Source organism: Thrips palmi, unplaced genomic scaffold, assembly GCF_012932325.1.
Source record: "Thrips palmi isolate BJ-2018 unplaced genomic scaffold, TpBJ-2018v1 HiC_scaffold_2, whole genome shotgun sequence".
Lineage (NCBI taxonomy): Eukaryota > Metazoa > Arthropoda > Insecta > Thysanoptera > Thripidae > Thrips > Thrips palmi.
Genome location: NW_023144629.1, coordinates 8,489,580 through 8,515,672, shown reverse-complemented (window position 1 = coordinate 8,515,672; position 26,093 = coordinate 8,489,580). Strand labels below are relative to the sequence as shown.

Here is a 26,093-nt window from a genome sequence, read left to right as displayed (position 1 = left end):
ACGCCGTGCTGGAGGCAGTGCTGGAGGCCGTGCTGGAGGCCGAGCTGGAAGCCGCGTTGCAGGCCATGCTGAAGGACGTGCCGGACGCCGTGCTGGAGGCCGTGCTGGAGGGCGCGTTGCAGGCCATGCTGAAGGACGTGCTGAAGTGTTACGCCACGGGTGGAGGCACAAGATGTACTGCTCGCGAAGCGCGGCCAGCTGACTGGGAGTGAGTAGGCCATCCAAGGCCTCCACCCGGAGCACAACGTGGTGTTTGGTGTTTCCGTTATTTCTTGGCCGTGCTGCATGCCGTGCTGCAGGCCGTGCTCCAGGCCGTGCTGCAGGCCGTGCTGCATGCCGTGCTGCAGGCCGTGCTCCAGGCCGTGCTGCAGGCCGTGCTCCAGGCCGTGCTGCAGGCCGTGCTTCAGGCCGTGCTGCTGGCCGTGCTGCATGCCGTGCTACAGGCCGTGCTGCAGGCCGTGCTGCAGGCCGTGCTGCTGGCCGCGCTGCAGACGCTCCAAACAGTGTCCCCTGCGGGGCCTGCGGGGCCTGCGGAGGGCCCCAGTGTGGGGGCGGCGGCACGACGGCACGACTCAGCCGAAATTAGATTCCAACGCCCTGCTGACACCTCTTCGCCGACTACGACAAATTAATTAATGAAATCTCACGCCTCGTTTGCGATAAATCATCAGTGACCGGCGGAGAGGTCGCGTGCGTGTGTATGTGAGGGAGGGGGAGATCAGCGAGAGAAGCGGGCCGTGTGTGTGTGTGTGTGTGTGAGTCTACACTCCCCTCCTACAAAGAGAGAAGCTCCCCACAGCGACATTAAATAGAAAACGCGTGCCATGTGCTCATGGTACGACTGGTACCCGAAGCGACGTCAAATAATCTTTCCGGCCACGACGGGCCGTATAGAAGAAGATACGGTTGAGGTTTCACGAGAAGCGGTCGAGCACTACAACAACATGTGTGCCGCACGATAGACCGCCGCCGAGCTGGAGAAGGCCCTTCTGGAGCGCGCGCACAGCGCACACAGGTATTGTTTTCTCGTCGTCCTCAGACGGCAGACTCAGGCAGATACCGCGGTGCGCGCAGCGCACCGCAGTGCCGCGGGACAAGGGAGGGGATTTCCCAGCCGATATAAAAGCGGGCGGACTGGAGCGCCAACAAACGTCTTACGTTCCGCGCATTGCTAAAATACACACTAAGAAAACAAAAAATTGATAAAATAATTTTTTAAAAAAATATTGCAAATATTTCACTGTAGTGAACGCGATCAACAACCAATATTCAGTCGACTTAAGAACTGTAAAAAAAACTGCGGTAAAGTGTAAAAAGAAAGTGTTGTAAATTTTTCACAGAGTACATTTCTTTTACCGTTACCGCCTCCGCAACCATTTGCGCTTCAGCCGAAAATCCACCGCCACGCCCCGCCCCGCCCCGGCCGGCCAAATCATTACGGTCGTTAGCCTGTTTCTTTGCGGGGTCGAGCGCCCTGCCGCCCCGTCCGGCCCGCCGCGCTGTCTCTCTCGCACTCGAGGGGCGCCCCACAGTGGGCCAGAAGACCAGTGGAGGCGGCCAAAACTCTAAACGCGTTTTGAGCTCCAGAGTCGCTAAATGGGTCTCGAACCGAACGTGTGACCCCACCAATGGATCGCTCTCCAAACGAGCAATCCATTGGTGGAATCACACGTTCGGTTCCAGTCCCGTTTAGCGACTGTGCAGCTCAAAACGCGTCTAGAGTTTTGGCCGCCTCCACCGGTCCTCTGGCCCACTGTGCGCCGGCGGTGTGGAGGCGCCAACACGGGGCAGCGCCGCAGCGTTGCAGTGTTGCAGTCCGTCTCGGCGACGCTAGACCGCGCCAGACGCTACCAGTGGCGTGGCTGGCGTGGCTCGTTTGCAAACGCCGGGCGGGCCACTGCGCCCATTGGGTGTGACGAGGCCGCCCGCCCGCAGGCCGGTCCCTCCCTGTCGCTCCGTCTCTCTCGTCCTTGGGGTGTCCTTGGGGTGCGAGAGGGACGGAGTGACGAGACGGTGCGGGCTTCCTGGCCTGCCTGGCCCCGGAGCACCCGGAGGCGAGGTCCGGGTGCGGGTTGGAGCGAGTCCGGGGTCCGGCCCGGAGCACTGTACCCTCGGCAAACCTCGTTCCGGCGAGCAGTACCGTCGCGCTGTCTCTCTCGCACCCCTGCGGGGCGCACAGTGGGCCAGAGGACCGGTGGAGGCGGCCGAAACTCTAGACGCGTTTTGAGCTGCAGAGTCGCTAAACGGGACTGGAACCGAACGTGTGATTCCACCAATGGATTGCTCGTTTGGAGAGCGATCCATTGGTGGGGTCACACGTTCGGTTCGAGACCCATTTAGCGACTCTGGAGCTCAAAACGCGTTTAGAGTTTTGGCCGCCTCCACTGGTCTTCCTTCTGGCCCACTGTGCGCCGCGCCGCTGCCTGCACTGCGAACCGCCTGCGAACTGCGGGAGGCCCGCCCGTCGAGCAGTGCTGTGCGGCGGCTGGCCTACCCCGCCGGCCGCAGGGGCTCCCAGTGCAGTGGCCCACTTGCGCGGCAGCGGGGCAAGCCTGCAGAAGACTCACTCCCAGAGTCCATGTCGTCGCTCTGTCTCTCTCGCACTCATGGGGCGTCCCGTATAGGTGAGAGAGAGAAAGAGCGACACTCGGAATGAGACTGCAGCCACGGCCGAGGCCACGGCGAGAGGCGGGGCGAGGACCAATGAGCGACGCGTTCTGCTGCCGGGCGAGGCGGCCGACGTCCCCGGACGTTCTCCGACGTGCGCTGCCCGCCTGGCCGCCGCGATCGGACTGCGCAAACACACTGCGAGTCGGAGAGCGGAGCAAACAACAAACAGCGAATTTACATCCAAATGGCGCACGCACTCACTGCATCGGCGGGGAAGGGGGCGGGGAAGGGGCACGCACCGCCACAGCGCGCCACAGCGCGCACGCTGCAGCCAACCGGCTTTGAAAAAGCAACAAAAAAAGCGAAAACAAAAAAACAAAACAAAGATACAGGCCGTTTGCAAAACGAGCAAGAAGGCAGAGGAAGTCGCAGCACAGCAACGCGGCAACGCACCGACGGCAGAGTTGGCGTCCGGTCCGGCCGTGCGTCGCCGCGCGTCCACTGTCCGCCTGCCGGCGCCACATGTCTCTCTCTCTCTCTCTCTCTCTCTCTCTCTCTCTCTCTCTCTCTCTCTCTCCCCCTGTCCCGCCCTCCCTCTGCCGGTCCTCTTCCAACTTTGCATTCTGAACAGGTGGACAGAGTCCGGTTCGGGTTCCGATATGGAAATGGGGTTTCGATGCGCCGCAACGTCCACACCGGACGAAACGGAGAGCCAAGGAAAAAGGGGGAGGGGGGGGGGGGGCGCCGTCTGGCCCGACATGCCTTAGTACAGGGTGCTCCCCAAAACGCACAGGGTGGGTCCGGCCGCCGCCGGCCCATCATGGTACCCTCTCCAAAAAGAAGAAGAGGAAGAAAAAAAAGAAGAAGGAGGAGGAAAAAAGTTTCCAAAGAGGAGGACGCGTCGAGGAAAAGAGGACCGGATATCGGCCGTAACGAGCCGGCGTCACACTGATCGGCTTGCAGGGGCATGAAGCTCGCCGGGCATGAAGCTAGGCATCGAGCGAAAGAGGAGAAACGGAACGAACAAAGAGATTCGCGCACAAATAAGTGAAATGGAAATAAAATCATGGCGACAGGAAGAAGAAAAAAAGAGGAGGGTAACAACATCGGCGACCTCTTCTTTCCTTCTCAGGCATGCCGTCGTCTCCCCCCCCCCCCTATTAACTCACCTAAAGCAAAACACACAAAGCCATTTTCGGCGACATTCCAACGCCAAAAGTTACATTGGCTTCTCAGGGGGAGGGGTGGGTGCTCGCCCGGCCGCTGCGAAAGAGAGAGAGAGAGAGAGAGAGAGAGAGAGAGAGAGAGAGAGAGAGAGAGAGAGAGAGAGAGAGGGGGGGGGAGAGGGGGTGCTGTCCCGAACAGACGCGACGCACCTGCGAGGCTGCGAGGTGATGTGAGCGGGGTAAGCTTGCTCCCGGTACTCGGCCACGACACAAAGAGAGCAGGACTCTCTCTCTCTCTCTCTCTCTCTCTCTCTCTCTCTCTCTCTCTCACTCACTGCCGGATGCGTTTTCGCCCACTTCGGACGACTAGCTTCCCTCCCCCTCTTTTTCCCTCGTCCATCTCCCGATTTCACTTTTATCTCATCACGAAGATCAAAAAAAAAATTTAAAAAAAAGAAGAGCCCGCGCGTGGAAAGGGGAAAGGCGTCCCGCGACACAACGCGAAAGAAGGCGCGGAGACTTTTTTTTACGAACCATTAACGTTTCCTTGTTACAGTAATTGCATTTAGCGAGTAAATGGATGTGTCTCCGCTGGAAGAGCATTACGCGAGGCCGAGCGAGGCCGGCGAGGCCGCCGCGACGGAATCACGTCGCGAGGCGTGGCGTGGCACGGCGCGGCACGGCGCAAAACACAGCCAGTCGGTGACGTATAGTTCTCGCCGGGAAATTGGACACACTCGCTCGCACTCCGAAAGCCTTCCTCTTTTCCCGCGCGCTCCCTTTCTGTTTTTGATGTCGCTGTCGCTGTCGCTCTCTCTCTCTCTCTCTCTCTCTCTCTCTCTCTCTCCCCCCCCCCGCAAAATGACAATTCCCCTTTCATAAGCAAGGCAACGTGACGCCTTTTGCAAAGGCGGCGTGTCTGCTTTGCGGCGTTTCCCCGTTTTCACAGTGGAGGCGCGAGGCGCGGCCCAGCGTTTCATTCCGCATTTTCACTCGGCTGCCCCGCCGGGCCGGTCGCTGCGTCTCTCTCGCTCTCACGGCCCGTGACGGGGGGCGACCCGCGGTCCCGCTGGGCGTGCGAGAGAGACGGAGAGAGAGACAGCGCGCCGTTCGGCCTGCAGGCGGAGCGCAGCGACGCCGCGCAACGGGGCGTCCCCCTTTCCGCATGCACGCAGCCAAACTGCTTCTTCTCTTTCAACTTTTTTTTTTTCAAGAAAAAATAGTTCTTGACCTATGAAGTAATTTTTAGGGGGTGGGTTGGATGGAGGTCGAATTTCTTGCAGCGCGACCTCCCCCCCCCTCCTTTCTACCCCCTAGACTCTTTCCGCCCCGCCAACAAGACCGATGCAGCAGAGAGAGAGGGAGGGAGTGGGAGAGAGAGAGAGAGAGAGGGAGAGGGAGAGAGAGAGAGAGAGAGAGAGAGAGAGAGAGAGAGAGAGAGAGAGAGAGAGGAGGGGGGAGAGTGGTAATACCGAGGAAATTGTGTCCCCCCATTCCCAGAGCCAGCCCGCCGGCAGCCGGCATCACTCAACGCAGTGCAGCAGCAGACGAACAAATTAAAAACTCGGACGGTGGAAAGCGTTTCGGAGACACACGACGGTCAGGACACCCATCGCGGTGAGCTTCCGAATGCCGACGTGATCATCGAACACGACGGGAAAAACAAAACAAACGGGAGGCAAAACCGGATCAGTCCACCATCCCTCTCTCCCTCTCTCTCTAAAAAAAAGAAAAGTTTTTCGTTTCCGTAAACACTGCAAGTTAATAAAAGAATAGGGCGTATCATTTCCTGTGACCGCCTTGGCTCCAATTTTCAAGCAGCGCACGGCACCCGGAAACAAACGAGAGAGGAGAGAAAAAAAAAGGTCCTCAAGGGCCGGTATTTGAACTCCGGATCCTGGCGCCGCGCCGGAACGCGACCGGATTTAAATTGCTTCAGGGGCCGCGCTCCCCCCTCCCCACTCCCGGTCGCACAAATCTTTTTATCCGGTCAGCAGCGATTGTAATCGCGCCCCCGTGCGAGAAAGAGAGAGAGAGAGTAAGAGAGTGTGTGAGAGAGACAGAGCGGCCACCCACGCACAACACACACACACACGGAAATAAAAACACCACCGTGTTGCACGATCAGTTTCCCCCGCGGTCCGCGGCGCAGACCGAGACGGTGTCGTCGCTCCGTCTCTCTCGCACTCACGGCGCTCTCCGCACAGTGGGCCAGAAGCCGGTGGAGGCGGCCAAAACTCTAGACGCGTTTTGAGCTCCAGAGTCGCTAAACAGGCCTCGAAACGAACATGTGACCCCATCAATGGATTCCTCGTCGGGAGAGCAATCCATTGGCGGGGTCACACGTTCGGTTCGAGTCCTGCTTAGCGACTCTGGAGCTCAAAACGCGTCTAGAGTTTTGGCCGCCTCCACCGGCTTCTGGCCCACTGTGCTCCGTAGGGGTGCGAGAGAGACGGAGCGAAAAGCTCGACAATGCTTGGCAGCGCAGACGATCGGCTCCAAACCAGCGTGCCGAGTAGCGTGCGCCGTGCGGTCTGGTCTGGTCGGGTTGGCAACTTGCGTCGCTCGAACTCGAATCGCAGACCGGCCGGCGCAGCGCAGCAAGCGCAGTAGCGCAGCGGGACGACAAAACTCTAGACGCGTTTTGAGCTCCAGAGTCGCTAAATGGGACTCGAACCGAACGTGTGACCCCACCAATGGATTGCTCTCCGAACGGGGAATCCATTGGTGGGGTCACACGTTCGGTTCGGGTCCTGTTTAGCGACTCTGCAGCTCAAAACGCGCCAGGAGTTTTGGCCGCCTGCGCCGGTCCTCTGGCCCACAGTGCGGAAGCACACTGCCGGGACAGTGGCCAAAACACGTCGGTCCTGCATCTCGCGCAATTATTCAGCAACAAGCATCCGGGATGCGCATCGCGCGGGAAATGCAAAACCGGCCGAATAAAAATGCAAACGCGCAAAGCCGAGGCGAAGAGGAGGCGGCGGCCGGGAATCCGGCAGGAAGACGGAAGCCTTTGACCGCCGAGTCGGCACCGACGGGCAGCGCGCGAATCAAAAGCAACGCGTAAAAATGCGGCAGGGCGAGATGAATTCAGCGAAACAAGCAGCAAAAAAACAATAGAAAAACCAAAGCCTGGAGTTCGAAAACGAGCGCTGCCGGCGGCGGCGGGAATCGAAGCAGTGCTCAGCTCAGTCCACGCGGCAATATGCACCGACAGGGTACGCATGCGGGCGGAGGGAACGACCCGGTTAGGAGGGCGCGGCCGGCGGGGCGGGGCAGGGCAGGGCGGGGCAGGGCAGGGCAGGGCGGGGCGGGGCAGGGCGGGGCAGGGCGGGGCGGGGCAGGGCGGGGCAGGGCGGGGCAGGGCGGGGCAGGGCGGGGCAGGGCGGGGCAGGGCGGGGGCCGGCAGGCCACGTCCCCGCCATAGGAGAGTCGTTTGAGGACGATCCGTCTATAAAAGCAGCGGCCCGTATATACGGCGAGCACCAGTGCACCGCGCTGCAGCGAACAGTGCAGCGCCACAGCGTTGCAGCGGCCGCTACACTGCACAGTAGGCCAGAAGACCGGTAGAGGCGGCTAACATTCTAAGCGCGTTTTGAACTTCAAAGTCGCTAAATGGGACTCGAACCGAGCGTGTGACCCCACCAATGGATTCCTCGTTCGGAGAGCAATCCATTGGTGGGGTCACGCGCTCGGTTCGAGTCCCATTTAGCGTCTCTGGTGCTCAAAATGCGTCCAGAGTTTCGGCCTCCTTCACCGGTCTTCTGGCCCACTGTGCGCTGTCGGACACGCTTCGAGCGCTTCGAGACATCGACCCGGCACGGCCGCCATCGGCCGCCTTAACAAGCAGAGGCGCGCAAACTCGACTCGCAAAGTGATTTCTCTTCGGGTTACCCTGACCGCCAGGCCGGGTCTACATAGGTTGTACGACCTTTTTTTGTCCGACCTGGCCAACGTATTCCGACCACATTTTTTTGTCCGACCTCATTTTGTCCGGCCTGGTTTTTTTCTGACGCCTCTATTTTTGTCCGACCTAAGTTTTGTCCGACCTAGGTTTTGTCAGCCAGGCCGTACCTGTCAGTCTGGTACAGCCACACTGTTCAAGGCTGGTACAGCCAGGCTTCAAGGCTCAAACGGCCACGCCGTTCGAGGCTCACAAGGCCACGCCGTTCCAGGCTCAAACCGCCACGCCGTTCCAGGCTCAAACCGCCACGCCGTTCGAGGCTCAAACCGCCACGCCGTTCGAGGCTCAAACCGCCACGCCGTTCGAGGCTCAAACCGCCACGCCGTTCGAGGCTCAAACAGCCACGCTGATCGAGGCTCAAACAGCCACGCTGTTCCAGGCTCAAACCGCCACGCCGTTCGAGGCTCAAACCGCCACGCCGTTCGAGGCTCAAACCGCCACGCCGTTCGAGGCTCAAACAGCCACGCTGATCGAGGCTCAAACAGCCACGCTGTTCCAGGCTCAAACAGCCACGCTGTTCGAGGCTCAAACCGCAAACAGCCACGCTGTTCCAGGCTCAAACCGCCACGCCGTTCGAGGCTCAAACCGCCACGCCGTTCGAGGCTCAAACCGCCACGCCGTTCGAGGCTCAAACCGCCACGCCGTTCGAGGCTCAAACCGCCACGCCGTTCGAGGCTCAAACCACCACGCCGTTCGAGGCTCAAACAGCCACGCCGTTCGAGGCTCAAACAGCCACGCTGTTCGAGGCTCAAACCACCACGCCGTTCGAGGCTCAAACCACCACGCCGTTCGAGGCTCAAACAGCCACGCCGTTCGAGGCTCAAACAGCCACGCTGATCGAGGCTCAAACAGCCACGCCGTTCCAGGCTCAAACAGCCACGCTGATCGAGGCTCAAACAGCCACGCTGATCGAGGCTCAAACAGCCACGCCGTTCGAGGCTCAAACAGCCACGCCGTTCCAGGCTCAAACAGCCACGCTGATCGAGGCTCAAACAGCCACGCTGATCGAGGCTCAAACAGCCACGCCGTTCGAGGCTCAAACAGCCACGCTGATCGAGGCTCAAACAGCCACGCTGATCGAGGCTCAAACAGCCACGCCGTTCGAGGCTCAAACAGCCACGCTGATCGAGGCTCAAACAGCCACGCTGTTCCAGGCTCAAACCGCCACGCTGTTCGAGGCCAACTGAATACAGAGGTCGGACAAAACCCAGGTCGGACAAAACTTAGGTCGGACAAAAAAATTGTGTCGGAAAAAATTCGGCAAGGTCGGACAAAAAAAGGTCGTACAACCTATGAGCACCGCGCCAGGCCGCCAGGCCAAGGATTTCCGGGGCGGGGTGGGAACTGGTGGGACCCTCGGACCGCACCAGCGGGGAGGAGCGGGGCGGGGCGGGGCGGGGCGGGGCGCTGGGTGATGCGCCTGGATCAGGACGGTGACGCGGCGAATCCCCTCTCCAGCGGCACTTTCTCCAGGCGTGTGAGCTGGGGCCGCCCGGGGCGCTGGAGCGTGTCCTGGAGCAGCCCGGGGAAGAGGGGCTGGAGAAATAACAAATTGCCCGGCACCGCCAAGGCGGCCGCGCCACGCCACTGCAGCGGCCAGCCCAGGCCGGGCCAGCCTAGCCACTGCCCGCGTGCGTGCTGCGTGCGTGAGCGATCCAGCAAGAAAGGCTTCAGGGGGAGAGAGAAGGTGCGGCAGGACGAGGAAAAAGGGGGCGAAAAAAAAAAAGGGCGGGCAGCTGCCGGTAGTCGAACCCGACACGACCGCGCGCCAAATCCGCCTCGGGGATAGCGACGGATTGAGTGGCCAAAACCTTGTTGTGCGGTGGCGGGCCTGCGGGCTGGCTGGCTACGTGGGCGCTCTCCGGTGACAGGGGGAGGAGGGGCGGGGTTTGCCCAGGTTTGACCGGGTGAGATCCGCCCTGGAGAGGCACGCCCTGCGGAGGGGAGGGCCGCCCTGGCGAGACCCATGAACTCATGAACCAAGATGTGCCGCTGCATGCCCTGCGTCCCTGGCCGTCCCTGGCGGGTCCCTGGCGGGTCCCTGGCGGGTCCCTGGCGGGTCCCTGGCGGGTCCCTGGCGGGTCCCTGGCGGGTCCCTGGCGGGTCCCTGGCGGGTCCCTGGCGGGTCCCTGGCGGGTCCCTGGCGGGTCCCTGGCGGGTCCCTGGCGGGTCCCTGGCGGGTCCCTGGCGGGTCCCTGGCGGGTCCCTGGCGGGTCCCTGGCGGGTCCCTGGCGGGTCCCTGGCGGGTCCCTGGCGGGTCCCTGGCGGGTCCCTGGCGGGTCCCTGGCGGGTCCCTGGCGGGTCCCTGGCGGGTCCCTGGCGGGTCCCTGGCGGGTCCCTGGCGGGTCCCTGGCGGGTCCCTGGCGGGTCCCTGGCGGGTCCCTGGCGGGTCCCTGGCGGGTCCCTGGCGGGTCCCTGGCGGGTCCCTGGCGGGTCCCTGGCGGGTCCCTGGCGGTCCAGGGGTTCATGAACTCGAATGCGCTTCTCCTCCCTGAGACCCGAGCCAGCCCGAGACCACCCCGTCAGACTAAGCAGCCTGCACTATATCTTGACCTTACATGCGCCGACCGCGCTGGGCCCCTCGGGCACATCCAACAACAACAACAACAACAAGCAGCAGCACCTGCCGCAACAACAACAACAACAACAAATTACTTGGAGTCTTACTAGGAAGCTGCGGTACAAAAAGACAAGGACGTCGACGAGCCCCACGGGCCGTGGGCCACGGCAGACTCTGAACGAAGCTAGGCGGCGGCTAGGCGATTCAGACGAGCGGCTCCGTCGCTCTGTCTCTCTCGCACCCTTACGGAGAGCCCCTACGAGTGCGACAGAGACAGCGCGACGCGAGCTCCTCTGAACCGCTCGGCGGCAAAGCGAAGCGGGGCAAGACGCTGACCAAACTCGAAGAAGGATCATTCCGGGGTCCATGCGGCATGCCGACTCTCCCAGCAACAACAACAACAGCAAAACAGCATCACAAACAACATCAACAACAACAACACAACAAGTGTGGCTTACGCGAGATCCTTGGAGGAGGTAGCAGGGCGTGGCCACCGGCTCCTGGTCCTCCTGCTGTGCCTGCAACACGGCGGCAGGGTGCAACGTTCAAGTTCCGCTTCCACTTCAAGGTCGGCTTGGGCTGCGGGCGGCCCGCAAATCGCAATCTGCTTTCCCGTTCCCGCTGCACTTTCAGGTTCGGATTCCACTCGGCGTGGCGGTGGCTTCGGCGCGGGCAAGAGTCGGGGCAGTGCGACGACTCCACGTCGCGAACGGAGGGGCTTCCCTTTGCCTTCCCCCGCCATTCGGTGGGCGGTACCCGCCAGGCACTTCCAGGACGGCGCAGATGCACACACACACACACACACACACACACACACGCACGCACCGGTCCGTATTCCACGCTCGAGAGAGCGACTGCCGTTTCAGGTGCACATTGGGATTCGGATTCGCAGGGGGAGAGGGGGGGGGGGGGCTGGACGGTTGAGACGTAGTCCCCCCTCCCAGCGCGTCCCTTGGTCACGGCCGGCGAGCACGCGTCGCCGACCGGGCGGCCTGCCCGCTCCGTCTCGCTCGCACGGGTGGCGGTCAATCACGTGACACACACACACACACACACACACACACACACACGCACACACACACGGGCAGCGCTTGTCAGGTCGACCGAGACTCCGTGTGTGTGTGTGAGAGCGTCCTCCTTATCCGGTAGTGGCTCTGAGTCGATTCAGCACACGGGCAGCAAGTAGCCTTGCAGGGGATGGAGTCCACCGCTCCGCTCCGCCACGCCGAGCCCTGCCGTGACACGCCGTGCCACGCCGTGCCACGCCGTGCCCTGCCACGCACCAGGTTTATCGGCAGCGTTACGACCCGTTTGATTTAGGGAGCCAAACCCACATATCAGAAATGGATGAGGCTTCGGGGGGAGGGGGGAGACTGTCACACATCGGACTGCCGGACCGGACCCTGCCCGGGATAATGGCCTCCGTCCAGCACCTGTTCCCCTCCATGACGTCCACCTCCACGTCGTCCCCCGGGTGCGATCCGAGGACTCGGTGCAGGCCGCTTCACACTGGATTTGCCAGAAGACCGGCGGAGGCGGCGAAAACTCTACACGCGTTTGAAGCTCCAGAGTCGCTAAATAGGACTAATCGTACGTAAGACCCCGCCAATGGATTGCTCTCCGAACGAGGAATCCATTGGTGGGGTCACACGTTCGGTTCGAGTCCTGTTTAGCGACTCTGGAGCCCAAAACGCGTCCGGGGTGTAGGGCTCATCGGTCGGATCTTCTGGCCCACTGTGCAGCAGCGCCTGTCTCTCTCGCACCGCCATGGTCCGGCAGCACGAGTGCGAGAGAGGAAGAGCGACGCAAGCGCGCTGGCGCGGGAGAGGAAACCCGGTCGGTCATCACGACAAGTTTGACCAGGGCCAATTTTCATCAAGTCCGCGCGTCCGCAGCGTCCGCAGCGTCCGCGCCACTGGAGTCGGCAGAGGAGCAATTGGCCCTCCGCTCCGCGCGTTTCCCCGCCGCCTTCCTTAATTTTCAAAGAATTTTCCCCCGAAAAACGAACGCCGAAACAGGGCGGCGCTGCTTTCAATGGCCCGGCCTGCCGGCCTGAGAACTACCTCGTTACCAGGCCGGGGGAGCGGGGGCGGCGCGGGGGCGGCGCGGGGGCGGCGCGGGGGCGGCGCGGGGGCGGCGCGGGGGCGGAGGGGGTGTGGGGGGCGGCGTGGGAAGTGGCGGCGCAGTAGCGCGGGACGGACTCGATAGAGTGTACACAGTGGTCTGATCACTGAGCCGCCGGGACCCACCCGTGTTTGCCTTTAAAATCAGCCAGGGAAAAAAAAAGAAAAAAAAAGCAAACCGAAAAAAAAAATGCAAACCGGAAAAAAAGAAAAAGAAATTTTTAAAAAAATGCGGGTAAGTGGACGCGGTGTGGCCGGTGTCCAGGTCGGCCCGCCTCGCCCTGCCGATCCACTAACGATGCTAATTCAACGCCATGCACGCGACACGCCACGCGGACACGCCACGTGGGGTCGTGGTGGCATCAAGAGCCGAGGGCCGGGGGGATTGGCGATTTAATGGGCTTCGGCTGGGCTGTCAGCCAGCCAGGCAGCCAGCCGGCCAGGAAGCCAGCCAGGCAGCCAAGACCCAGGCAAGGCACGCCCAGCGCCCTGCGACGCTCCACCAAACAACATTCCATTAATAGCTGGGCCCGCCTCAAATACCTTTCTCCTTCCTCTCTTTTTTCTCTCGCGTTCTTATCTCCCTCTTTTCTGTCAGCGCAACACAGAGAGAGAGGGGGGGGGGGGGGGCAAGCAGCAGCGTGGCGGGGCGAGGAGGAGCGAGGGAGAGGGAGAGGGAGGAAAAGAAGGAGGGAGGGTTAAGAGAAACAAGGAACTCGGTCTGAAAAAAAAGGTAAAAGCCCGCCGCACTGCGAGTCGCTTTTAATTTGGCCGCGTTGGTATGCACAGTGGCCGCCACACCCCGGACACGCCGCCCCGCCCCGCCCCGCCCCACCCCGCCCCGCCCCGCCCCACCGGACACCTCCCGGAGTGGGGCGCAAGGCCATCTGAGCAAACCGCAAACTTTGGTTGGGGGTGGTGCCGTGCCACCACATCACCTCATCACAACAACCGCAGATTCCACCCCACGGATCGCGGTGGCGCGGTCGGGCGTGTTTTAACGTTTTAACGGCAGGGAGTCCGGGGCGCAATTAGCGTGCTTGCGACCACCCAGGGGCCGCCCAGGGGCCCAACGCCCGGGCAGGCCGAAGGGAAAACCCTTTGTTTACGGTGTAACCGCGCGCACGGGGAATAAGGGGTGACTTGTGTCAACGTCACCGCAAGGAAACATGGTCCCGCAGGACCGAACCGACACGAGGAAAGAAAAAAAAAGGTCGCGAGCGGTATTTGAACCCGAGGCCCGATGACATGACAGCGATGACGACGGCAGGTTGTTGCAGCGCAGGTGAGCCCCCTCGACCCCGCGGAGGGAGATGCGTCGTACCATAACGACCCGTCGACCTTCCATGACTTATTCAAAACTCAATCCCGCGCCGCCCACATTCAGATTCATATTTGGCCCGCAAAAGTCGAATCTCATTCGGAGTAATACACGCGCGGGGCGGGGCGGGGTGCCCTCAGTGTGACCCGAAGCACCTGCCCACAGTGGGCCAGAAGACCGGAGGAGGCGGGTTTGAAGCTCCAGAGTCGCTAAATGGGGCTCGAATCGAACGTGTGACCCCACCAATGGATTTCTCTTCGAACGAAGAATCCATTGATGGGGTCACACGTTCGATTCGAGCCCCATTTAGCGACTCTGGGGCTCAAAGCGCGTCAAGAGTTTTGGCCGCCGGCGCCGGCCTTCCGGACCGCCCTGCGGCCGCCAGCCCGGATGGGAGTCGCCGCCGGCCGCCGCCAAATTGAGTGGAGGGAAGTCCGAGAACACGGGCCGCGCCGCGCAGCCGGAAAAACGAACACCGTCGGGCGGAAGCGCGACCGGAACTTATAGGATGACAACGGTGCGCGCGGGGCGGCGCGGGCCGTGCACAGTGGGCCAGAGGGCCGGTGGAGGCGGCCAAAAATCTGGACGCGTTTTGAGCTCCAGAGTCGCTAAATGGGGCTCGAATTGAACGTGTGACCCCACCAATGGATTGCTCTCCGAACGAGGAATCCATTGGTGGGGTCACACGTTCGATTCGAGTCCCATTAGCGACTCTGGAGCTCAAAACGCGTCTAGGAGTTTTGGCCGCCTCCACCGGTCTTCTGGCCCACTGTGCCGTGCCCCGGCCGGGCGGGGCGGTCCCCTGGCGGCATTTAGATGATGATACACGGGCCGGATGGCCGGACCGGGCGGCTCGGCGCGACGCCGGGACTCCGGGCGGCGGCTCCGCCCGGCTCCGGCGGCGTGAGCTACTACCCCGGAGGAAGAAATAAAGGCAAACGGTGAAATACAGGGGCGGGGCCGGAGCCAACCGGAGGGGCCCGGGGCGGGCCGCGGAGGGGGCGCAACCCGTACCGTACCATACCGCGAACAGACTTAAATCAATACGACGTCCGAACGGCACCGGGCCGCGATGAGAAAGGGCAGCTCACACACACACACAGACACGCACACACACACACACACACACACACACACACACACACACACACACACACACACACAGACACGCACACAGAGGAGAAAGGGTTCGACCGGGCGGGTCTTCCCTTCGCGTACAAGCACGGCGTCATCCAGCCAAGTCCATACAGTGTGTGTCTGTGTGAGTGCGGGTTGTGTCGCAGCCCACTTTTTTTTTTCGGACGGAATTGTTTGACGCGTGATTTTAAGCATGCAACGCCGCAAACCTTTTCCCCCGCGCCAAAAAAAAAAGGGTTGGAGGGGGATGACGCAAAAATAGCATTCCTCTATTCATCTGAGAAAAAGAGAGCCGCATCGGCGGGGGGCGTGTGCATGAAAGCGGCAAGTTTCCATTCACGGAATTGTGAAGGACTGCGAAAAAACAACAAAAACAGAAAAAACAGGTAGCTCCTGTCCGACGACGCTTTCTTTACGTTTCTAGCGTTTCCAGAACCGCCAGTCCGCCACTTCCAGGGAGGCGCCGCATCGCAGTCTGAAGCGGCACGCGTCGCACGCGCACACGACGGCCGAGGCGAGCCGGCCAAAATAATGAGTGCAATAAGAGCAGCAACAACAACAACAACAACAACCAAACAGAAGCTGGAAACAAAAACAAGGAAACGGCGCAGGCACGAATGGTTAAGTGGGCCAGACCAGTGGAGGCGGTCGAAATCCCGGACGCGTTTTGAGCTCCAAAGTCGCTTAACAGGACTCGAACCGAACGTGTGACCCCACCGATGGATTCCTCGTTCGGAGAGCAATCCATTGGTGGGGTCACACGCTCGGTTCGAGTCCCATTTAGCGACTCTGGAGCTCAAAACGCGTCTACAAGTGTGGCAGCCTCCACCGGTCTTCTGGCCCACTGCGCGCCACTGCCCGATGGAACCGCAAGGGGACTCACCGCCGTCAGCTCCTCCACCGACTCGACGTAGCGCACGCTGCCGCACCGGTTGAGGAACTCCTCGTACGTCTCGACGGCCGTGAGCTTGGCCAGCAGGTCCGTCTGCAGCTCCGACACCTCGCGGCGGCACGCTGGCAGCAGCTCCACCAGCCGCTGCGTGATGTCGATGCACAGCGCCATCATGGACTCCTCCCGGAAGTCGTACGCGAAGTTGTCCGTCCACTCGCGCAGGAAGCGCAGCACGTTGCGGGCCAGCATGGAGGACCGCCGCTCGTCCTGCAACGCCGAAAGGGGTTGGTGCACAGTGGGACAGACGACCGGTGGAGGCGGCCAAAACTCTAGACGCGTTTTGAGCTCCAGAGTCGCTAAAAAGGGCCCGAACCGAACGTGTGACCCTACCAATGGATTGCTCTCCGAACGAGGAATCCATTGGTGGGGTGACACGTTCGGTTCGAGTCCTATTTAGCGACTCTGGAGCTCAAAACGCGTCGAGGGTTTTGGCCGCCTCCACTGGCCTTCTGGCCCACTGTGTGGTGGCGCCTTGGCGCGCAGTGGATTTGCCAGAACGCCGGCGCAGGTGGCGTAAACTCTAGACGCGTTTTGAGCTCCAGAGTCGCTAAATGGGGACTCGAACCGGACGTGTGACCCCACCAACGGATTCCTCGTTCGAAGAGCAGTCCATCGGTGGGGTGACACGATCGGTCCGAGTCCCATTTAGTAGCTCTGTGGACCTCAAAACGCACTGTGCGACACGGTACGAAGTGAAACTCTGCCTCCACTCACCTTGCACCGGTCCATGGCCCGGATGACTCGCACCAGGACGTCGTTGAGCGGGGCGAACAGTCTGGAGCACAGCAGGAAGGCGAACAGGTAGGCGTCCTCCGGGAAGTAGTCCGGCGTCGGGATGGCGTGCCGGATCAGGGCCTCCAGCGCCCCGGACACCAGCGTGTCCTCGCGGTACACCATCGTCTGCAAGCACAACGACGAGCACGTCAGAGGACGCCACAGACTCTGTCGCTCTCATGGGGCGTCCCCTACGGGTGCGAGAGAGACGGCGTGAAGGTGGCCGAGGGGACTCTGCTGCGCTAGCGGCGCGGGCAGGCTGCTCGCGGGACTGCTTGCTCACGAAAAACGCTACATTATTAACCTTAACGCCAGTTCCTTCCACACTGTATCACCGGCTGAAAACTGCTCAGGTGGTATTTGAGCGGCGAGGCAGGACCCAGGCAGACCCGACCCGGGCCTTCGCCACCCCACTCCCACTATCGCGCTGCCGCCACGGCGCGGCACCGCACTGCACCCACGCCCAACAAGTAGTCCTTTCTTTGGCTCCACAAATCCCCTTCCCGGGGCTGGCCACGCCGCAGACTGATTCCGAGAGTCGTTTTCGTCGCTCTGTCTCTCTCGCATTCAGGCGGTGTCCTGTGTCGGTGCGGGAGAGACAGAGCGACGAAAACGACTCTCGGAATCAGTCTGCTGGGCTGCACCCTGCCGCCGGCCGGCGTGCCCACCCATGGCCACACCCTGGTTACTGCTAGCAGGCTCCGTCGCTCCGTCTCCCTCGCACCCCCGCGGCCCGTAGGGACGCCCCATGAGTGCGAGAGAGAGCACCCGGCCGGCACCAGTGTGCCGGCGGCGAATCGCAGCGGCGCGCATTGTCCGCCCGGCCCGTTCCGGTTCCACGCCATGGCCCCCGAAAGCGTCAACGCCGTCAGGCTAAAAGAAGCGCCGCGCCGCTTGCAGTCCCTGCAGACTGACTCCCAGAGGCGTTTCCGTTCGCTCTGTCTCCGTCGCACTCACAGGAGGTGTGCGAGAGACAGAGCGACGAAAGCGACTCTCGGAATCGGTCTGCTGGCCAGCTCGCCGCGTCAGCGGGCCCAGCGGGGCCGAGGCGCGACCAGAGTCACAGTCTGATGAGGGGATTGTGCAAGCACACTGCACAGACAGTCCTGCAGAGCCTCGACCAGAGGACCGGCGCAGGCGACCACAAAACCCGAGACGCGTTTTGAGCTCCAGAGTCGCTAAACAGGACTCGAAGCGGACGTGTGACCCCACCAATGGATTCCTCGTTCGAAGAGCAGTCCATTGGTGGGGTCACGCGTTCGGTTTCCAGCAGCCACTCGCCGCTCTTGTTCTCCTCCCTTCACTGGTGCACCGCCCGCCACTCCAGCGTCGTTTGGTTCGCGTTGGAGGCAGCCACCCCTGCGCTTTCGCTCACAGACAGCCCGCAGCGCCGCACCGCATGCGACTCCAGGCGGCTGCCCGGCCCGGCTAGCCAGGTGTCTCCGGGTTGTTGTACCCCCCGGCTGGCCTGTACCCCCGGTACACCATACCCAAGGCATCGTGTACCGGGGGTACACCAAACCTAGGTATGGTGTACCGGGGGGTACACCATTCCTAGGCATGGTGTACCCCCCACCCTCGAGGACAGGGGGTACACCAGTCCTTAGGAATGGTGTACCGGGGGGTACACCATTCCTTAGGCATGGTGTACCCCCTCCCTTGAGGACAGGGGGTACACCAGTCCTTAGGCATAGTGTACCGGGGGTACACCATTCCTTAGGCATGGTGTACCCCCCATGGTGTACCCCCCGGTACACCATTCCTTAGGTATGGTGTACCCCCTCCCTTGAGGACACACGGTCAATTTGATGTCTGGCAATTTCCAGATATTTTTTTTTGCATTTCCAGGTATTATCTGGAAATGCCGTTATTTTTTTCAGATTTTGTCTGGAAATGTCTACCTTTTCCAGAGAGTATCTGGAAAATGTTAAATCCCAGATAAATATCTGGAAATCAAAAGGCATTTCCAGATAATATCTGGAAATAATTTTTTCCAAAAAATGTCTGGAAATAAAGGCCTTGACGCCGAGTGGGGTACACCATTCCTTAGGTATGGTGTACCGGGGGGGTACACCGTTCCTTAGGTATGGTGTACCGGGGGGTACACTATTCCTTAGGCATGGTGTACCCCCTGTCCTCGAGGGTGGGGGTACACCATGCCTAAGGAATAGTGTACCCCCCGGTACACCATGCCTAGGGACTGGTGTACCCCCTGTCCTCAAGGGAGGGGGTACACCATGCCTAAGAAATGGTGTACCCCCCGGTACACCATGCCTAAGGAATCGTGTACCCCCCGGTACACCATTCCTAGGACTGGTGTACCCCCTGGCCTCGAGGGTGGGGGGTACATCATTCCTAGGAATGGTGTACCGGGGGGTACACCATGCCTAGGTTTGGTGTACCGGGGGTACACATCCGAGGGGGGTACACCATACCCGTTACACCGGCAGGGGTCGGGCTGGGCGACCGGACAAACTAATAGGGTGCGGAGCGGTGCGGTGCGGCCGGCAGCGGCGGATCCGTCGGACTCGAACCCGCGCCGTTTTCGGCAGTGTGCATCAGTTGGAATCACCGCCAAGTATGCCGGCCTTCATAAAACGAAACGCGGCCCGCTCGGAATGCGAGGTCGCCGCGGTCGCCGTGCGAGTGAGAACGGCGGCGCCCCGCCCCGCCCCGCCCCGCCCCGCCAGCTCAAAGTTTTATGTCCCAGACAATAACCGGCGTGGCGGCACTGTGGCGACACGGCGCACCAACCTGGCCGCGCTGCGCTGCTGCGCTTCCCTCCGCTTTTCCTCTCCGCTGCGCCGAAAACGGATTTCCCCATTTTCCGGTGTAGTGTGCGTGCAGCCGCAACGACGCCGGGCAAAAGAGGAAAAAAAGAACTCCAATTTTCCCGACTTGAAACCGCCGCACAGTGGGCCAGAAGACCGGTGGAGGCGGCCGAAACTCTAGACGCGTTTTGAGCTCCAGAGTCGCTAAATGGGACTCGAACCGAACGTGTGACCCCACCAATGAATTTGCTCTCCGAATGAGGAATCCATTGGTGAGGTCACACGTTCGGTTCGAGTCCCATTTAGCGACTCTGGAGCTCAAAACGCGTCTAGAGTTTTGGCCGCCTCCACCGGTCTTCTGGCCCACTGTGTGCGCGCGCGCACCGAGCCGCCAACCGCAGTGGAAGAAATTCCGGCGCATCCCCTCGCGCATCCCCGCCGCCGCCACCGCCGCCACCACGGCCGCGAGGACGGCGTCGACGACGTGGCCGTCAGAAACTGCCGCCGTGGCCAAACGACGGGGGAGGAGCAGCCCCGTCCTGTCGGGCCTGTCATCGGCAGAGCCTGGCGCAGCCTGGCCGAGCGTGGCGGAGCGAGAGAGACGCGAAACACACATCCTTTTTGTCAAGTTTCGTCACTCAAACGTCATGTTTCATGTTTCTTTTCTCCCCCTTTGTCGTGTTTTTTTGGCCGCCTGCGTTCGCCGCCGGCGGCTACACCCGGGCGGCTTACTCAGGTGCAGGGTCCAAATTGCCATCGGCGAATCGGGTCCAGGAAGTCGCGAAAACAGGGGGGGGGGGGAGGGCTAACAAGGATACTGCCTGCCGCCTGCATTAGGGATTCAATCCCAAGCATCAAAGTGAGCCCCCTACCGCCCCTCTCTCTCCTTGTCGCCCTCCCTCCATTAGGGGGATAAACGGCCGGGAAGAGGGGGCGGCACGGCGGGAAAAAATAAACAAAAACAATCGTCCGGACCAACAGCAACAACAAAAATGTGGGCGTTGAAATCCCGACACAAATAAAACCAATCTCGCGTTGCGGCGACGAGGCGCGTCGGTCACTCCGAACTGGGGCAGCGCGAGGAGAGAGAGACAGAGAGAGAGAGAGAGAGAGAGAGAGAGAGAGAGAGAGAGAGAGAGAGAGAGAGGAGAGGGAGAGAACGCAATGGCGAGCAAAGGGTGTGGCGCGCGCTTCACTGGAGACTTTACTGGAGTCTCCACTGAAGTGTACACTTGAGTCTCCCCTACAGTCTCCACTGGAGTCTCCACTGGAGTCTACAATGGAGTCTTTACTGGAAACAGCACTGGAGTCTCCAGGACGACGCCGAGCTTTGCAGAGCACGACGACGGGCCTCCAGGTGTGGCGACGACGGCGGGGTGCCTCGCTATGACTCGGAGGGCCACTTCGATCATCCCCAAAACGGCCGCAGCGGAGCAGAATCCGCATGACGAGGGAAGGGATGGATTGTGGGAAGCCAGTCGCCGCGACCTGCCCCGTGTTGGCCATTCCTTTGGCGTGTGTGTGTGTGTGTGTGTGTGTGAGTGTGAGTGTGTGTGTGTGCGCGCGCGCGTTTGTTCCGGGGAAGCGACGCTGGAGCGGTGACGTGGGTATGGCCGCGTGGTAAAAGTTATTGGCTAATCCTGAATATAGGTCATAAAACCGTAATCACATTACTTGTATCGGTGTGTGGCCCACAGTGTGGGAGAGGGGCGAGGCGCGGACCCTGAGGCCGCCGGCGAACGGCGCGAACAGGGACAGGGACGCGGGGGCGGCAGCATCGCGTTCCTTTTACAACTGACGCTGTTTTAACAGGCAAGGCGGCGCCACGCGAGGGGAGGAGAGAGAGAGAGAAAGAGAGAGAGAGAAAGAGAGAGAGAGAAAGAGAGAGAGAGAAAGAGAGAGAGAGAGAGAGGGAGAGAGAGAGAGGGAGAGAGAGAGAGGGAGAGAGAGAGGGAGAGGGAGAGAGAGAGAGAGAGGGAGAGAGAGAGAGAGAGGGAGAGAGAGAGGGAGAGAGAGAGAGGGAGAGAGAGAGAGGGAGAGAGAGAGAGGGAGAGAGACGCGCGCTATCGCTCAAAAAACAAAAACAAAACTACTGCGCCAGTAATGACCGCGTCCAACTCGAGCCGTCATCCCTGCGATAAGCGGAGAGGCGACCCGAACGGCGTTCTCAAACCAACGGCCAACCCCTTGGCGGTGCTCCTGCTGCGGGGCCAGCACACTGATTCCGAGAGTCGCTTTCGCCGCCCTGTCTCTCTCGCACCCACAGGGGACGACTCATCAGTGCGAGAGAGACAGAGCGACGAAGACGACTCTCGGAATCAGTCTGCAGGCCTGGCCGGGGCCAGCGCCAGGGCCCCGCGGGGGTTGGGGCCGGTGTCGGCCCCGGGCGGCGGCTCGGCGTCGGCGGCTCGGCGCGACCCCAGGGCGGCGCGGGTCGCGAGGCCGCCAGGCCGCCTAGCCCCAGGCCTCTCGGGACTCCCTCGAAATTAAATCCGAGGTCCGTTTATAACCACGCCTCGCAGGCCTCGCAGGCACAACAGCAGCAGCGCGGGGCGGGGCGACGCGGGGCCTTTTATTAAATCATTTCCCTTGAATACAATCCGGCCGCCCTGTCCATTTCGCCGAGACTCCTTCTGCATCCACGGGCTCATCAAGTCAGCCAAGCGTCGCAGCCTAGGCCAGGCCTAGCGTCCCACAGTGGGCCAGAAGACCGGTGGAGGCGGCCCAAACTCTAGACGCGTTTTGAGTTCCAGAGTTGCTAAATGGGACTCGAACCGAACGTGTGACCCCACCAATGGATTGCTCTCCGAACGACACACACACATTACAGGAATTGGAATGCACACTCACGCCTCCCTGAATCACGGCCCAGGCCTCGGCCCAGGCCGCCTCCCGATACCACTTTATTTATCATCGTTCCGTTTGTAATTGCGGCCTTGCGGGGCCACACGCCGTTCCCGCCACGCCTGGGCCGGGGCCGAGGCGTTTGCGACGGCGACACACTGCTGGCTACACTGCTAACCGCTACACTGCTCGTCGTGGCGGGTGTGTGTGTGCGTGTGTGTGTGTGTGTGTGTGTGTGTGAATCGGTTTCGCTTTGTCTCGTTACTCATTCCGCGGCGTTTTGTCGCCCGGAATGGAATGACACGCCGTGCTCCACACGTCGTCGCTCTGTCTCTCTCGCACCCGTAGGGGACGCGCCGTGAGTGCGAGAGAGACAGAGCGACTCTCTGAATCAGTCGACTGTTAGGCGCACGCCGTCGTCGTCGTCGACCTCCGCAGCGCGTTGAGATACCACCGTGCCCCACTCTTGGCACAGCGAGCCGAAAGCCACTCTCAGGAAGCCGATCGTGCAAAGAGCCCTACCAGCCCGCCACTCGGCACCCCACAGTGGGCCAGAAGCCGGTGGAGGCGGCCAAAACTCTAGACGCATTTTGAGCTTCAGAGTCGCTAAATGGGACTCGAACGGAACGTGTGACCCCACCAATGGATTCCTCATTCGGAGAGCAGTCCATTGGTGGGGTCACACGTTCGGTTCGAGTCCCATTTAGCGACTCTGGAGCTCAAAACGCGTCTAGAGTTTTGGCCGCCTCCACCGGCTTCTGGCCCACTGTGCACCCCCGGCCGGCCCGGCCCGGCCAGACGCGTGTTCCACTCTCGACGTTATCCACTGCCTGGCCTGTACACTGATCCCGAGAGTCGCTTTCGTCGCTCTGTCTCTCTCGCACCCTCGGGGCGCCCCGCAGAGATGCGAGGGAGACAGAGCGACGAAAACGACTCTCGGAATCAGTCTGCTGGCCCGCTGGCATAAATAAGCCCTGCAAACAGAGTGCAGCGCGTCCAGGACGGCGAGCACGGCGAGGACGGGGACGACGAAGAGGGAGATGAACAGGAAGCACATACAGAGTTCAATGGAGCGTGGCCACTGCACTCCCCTCCTTCACAAACATTCATTCCCTTGCTTGCCGTGCCGTGCAGAGCTGTGCCGCGCCGAGCCGAGCCGAGCAGCGCTCCAAAATCTCTTTCCTTCAAACCTTATTCCAGGCCTCGCGAAGCTTGTCCTTTGTTCCCCCCACCGATGCCTCTCCCTCTCCCCTTCTTCCACCGAGCCCCGCCCCGCGCCGATGCCTCTCTCTCTATCTCTCTCTCTCTCTCTCTCTCTCTCTCTCTCTCTCTCTCTCTCTCTTTCTCTCCCCTTCCTCCACCGCGCGCCCGAACAAATTCAATTACTTAAAAAGGGTAGCAGCGGCGTGTCAAAAACTTGCTCGCCTCGCGGTCGGTCCGCGCCGCGCCACCACACCGCAAATTGACTACTCGCTGCCTTTGCTCGCCTATAAGTGGAGCACCGGGTCTCTTTGCCCGCCAATAAATAGCGCAGCGGTGGAGAGTCTCTGCCTATAGACGCGCTGCCATTGCGCAGTGGGTCGGGAGACCGGTGGAGGCGGTCAAAATACCGGACGCGTTTTGAGCTCCAGAGTCGCTAAATGTGACTCGAACCGAACGTGTGACCCCACCGATGAATCGCTCTCCGAACGAGGAACCCATTGGTGGGGTCACACCTTCGGTTTGCGTCCTGTTTGGCGACTCTGCAGCTCAAAACGCGTCCGGCTTTTTGACCGCCTCCACCGGTCTTCTGGCACACTGTGCCGCGGCCCGTTCCGCGCCCACCTGCCCACTCTAAGGCAGCTCATCGCGAAACGAGATGACGATGCCGTGCGTCGCTGCGCGTCTTGCTGGAAGTTTTCGCGCCGCCCAGACCGGCAGCCCAAAGCGACTCCGCAAGACTCGATTCAACTATTTGTGGCCGTTCCCCCCCTTTTTTCCCGCGTCTATCAAAGGCAGTGCTTCGTTTCGGTCCAGCGGTAATACGACTGGATGCTGGATCCAGCCCGCGGCCTGCAGACTCACTCCGAGGGTCGTCGCTCCGTCTCTCTCGCACCGCTACGGGACGCCCCGCGAGAGCGAGAGAGACAGGGCGACGAAAACGACTCTCGGAATCAGTCCGCTCCTCCGCGGGTCTCGATGCTTTCATTGGCGGCCCGGCGCGGCCCGGCCCGCTAAGGCAGTAGGCCTCGCCGAGCCTCGCGCTGCCTCTCTCGCACCCTCGCGGAGAGCCCCGCGAGTGCGACAGAGACAGAGCGACCCGACGACTCTTCTGAATCGCTCGGCAGCTTCGCCCCTTTTCAACCTTGTTCCGCCGGGCCTGTCGGGCCTCAAAGCTCTCGAGCCCGCCACTTGCGCAGACGAGTGTCGAACCCCGGAGCGAGAGAGAAGGGGGGGGGGGGGGGGGAAGAGAGCACCGCCCATCTCCGATCGACCCCTTCTGTACACAACAACGGGGTGCATATGCGGGGCACTGCGCGGCTCACCCTGCCCGGCCCGGGCCTGGGCGACACAGCGCGCCAAATCTTGCCTCTTTCGCCCTCTTTCGCCGACAAAATCCCCCCCAGCCAAAAGTGAAAGGCACCCCAGCGGCCCTAAGCCCTCCTGGGGCGCTGCCTGCCTGCCTGCCTGCTAGACCCGCCGCAGCCAAGCCCGTTGCCGATTTCCAACACGACAACAGCATAATTTTTTTTTCCGAGCGTGCGAACTATATACAGGCCAATATGTGTGCGGCGCTGTGGCGGCGACAGGGTCCGCCCGCCCTCCCCGTGACCTCTCGCACTCTGCCTCCCCTGCCTTCCCCTCCTCTCTCTCTCTCTCTCTCTCTCTCTCTCTCTCTCTCTCTCTCTCTCTCTCTCTCTCTCTCTCTCTCCCTTGGGCGCGCACCGCGCACCTCTGCACGGCCCTGACGCCGCTGCCAATAACCAGGTCGTTTGTTATTCGCACCGTCCTGACAACAGCTGCCGCAACAGACCCCCACTTAAACGGGGAAGAAGAAACACAGAAAACGCAAAATCGCGCACCCGGCTGGAAAAAAAAAGTGGAGCGGGTATGGGGATTTGAACCCACGCCCCGGCGGTAGGGGCACGTTTACCCCGCGGAAAGCCGGATCACCCTAATAGAAAACGAAGTCCCTGGATGGCTCCTATTTTGTTCCTCCAAAGTCCACCGGGGATTTCGGGAGATTTGAAGTCCCTACTTAGTTCCTGTCAAGTCCCTCCCCCGACCAGGTCCCTCCGAAGTCCCTGATCTGGCAGGATGGTCTGTGAAATCCCTAGCAAGTCCCTGAAAGTAAGCCTATGACCTCTGAATACTTTTGACAAATGTATGCACAACACCATGCGTGAAGACACTTGCATGGACTCATATTCATAATTCGCAATAAGTTTCTTTCAGTAAAGTTGTTTATGTGCATTGTATGAACGAAATCGAGATAAACCAAATACTGGTCACCTACTGTCAAAGTTATCATGATTAAAAAGCAATTTCTTATTCAAATTTGAATATTGATCATCGTAGTATTCTTGTAAATATGCATTTGAGGAGAAAACGGAGGTCACCGTTGCGTTTATCTGCCCTCAAAACCCCCGAGTACAACCATCAACCATTCAAAACCGCAACGGATAGAGCCGTGCGCCTGACTGAGCTCCGGCAGATAGTGGTAGGCAGGCTGACCCGATCCCTCCACGAAGAGTCGGCAGCGCAGTGGATAACGTCTCCTGGCAGTAAGGTGAAGACCCAGGGTTCAACTCCGTCCGCCTCTCTTTCTTTTGCCTCTAAAAGAGACTTCGGAGGGATTTCAAGTCCCTTTGAAATCTCTTTTCGCCCGAAA

General features: G+C 60.9%; 1 protein-coding gene across 2 annotated transcripts in view; it reads right to left on the bottom strand.

The window, feature by feature from the left end:
* The window catches only part of LOC117647531 (ras-GEF domain-containing family member 1B-like), a 110,494-nt gene that overhangs the window by 19,086 nt on the left and 65,315 nt on the right, over positions 1–26,093 (bottom strand). The window contains exons 5-7 of one of the 2 annotated variants that reach the window (XM_034389306.1): positions 16,548–16,733; positions 15,765–16,040; positions 10,759–10,818 (exon numbers count right to left, since the gene is read on the bottom strand). In XM_034389306.1, the coding sequence (XP_034245197.1) occupies positions 10,759–10,818; positions 15,765–16,040; positions 16,548–16,733 (522 nt within the window). The remainder of the gene's footprint in view (positions 1–10,758; positions 10,819–15,764; positions 16,041–16,547; positions 16,734–26,093) is intronic. The other variant, XM_034389307.1, reaches the window with a different exon arrangement.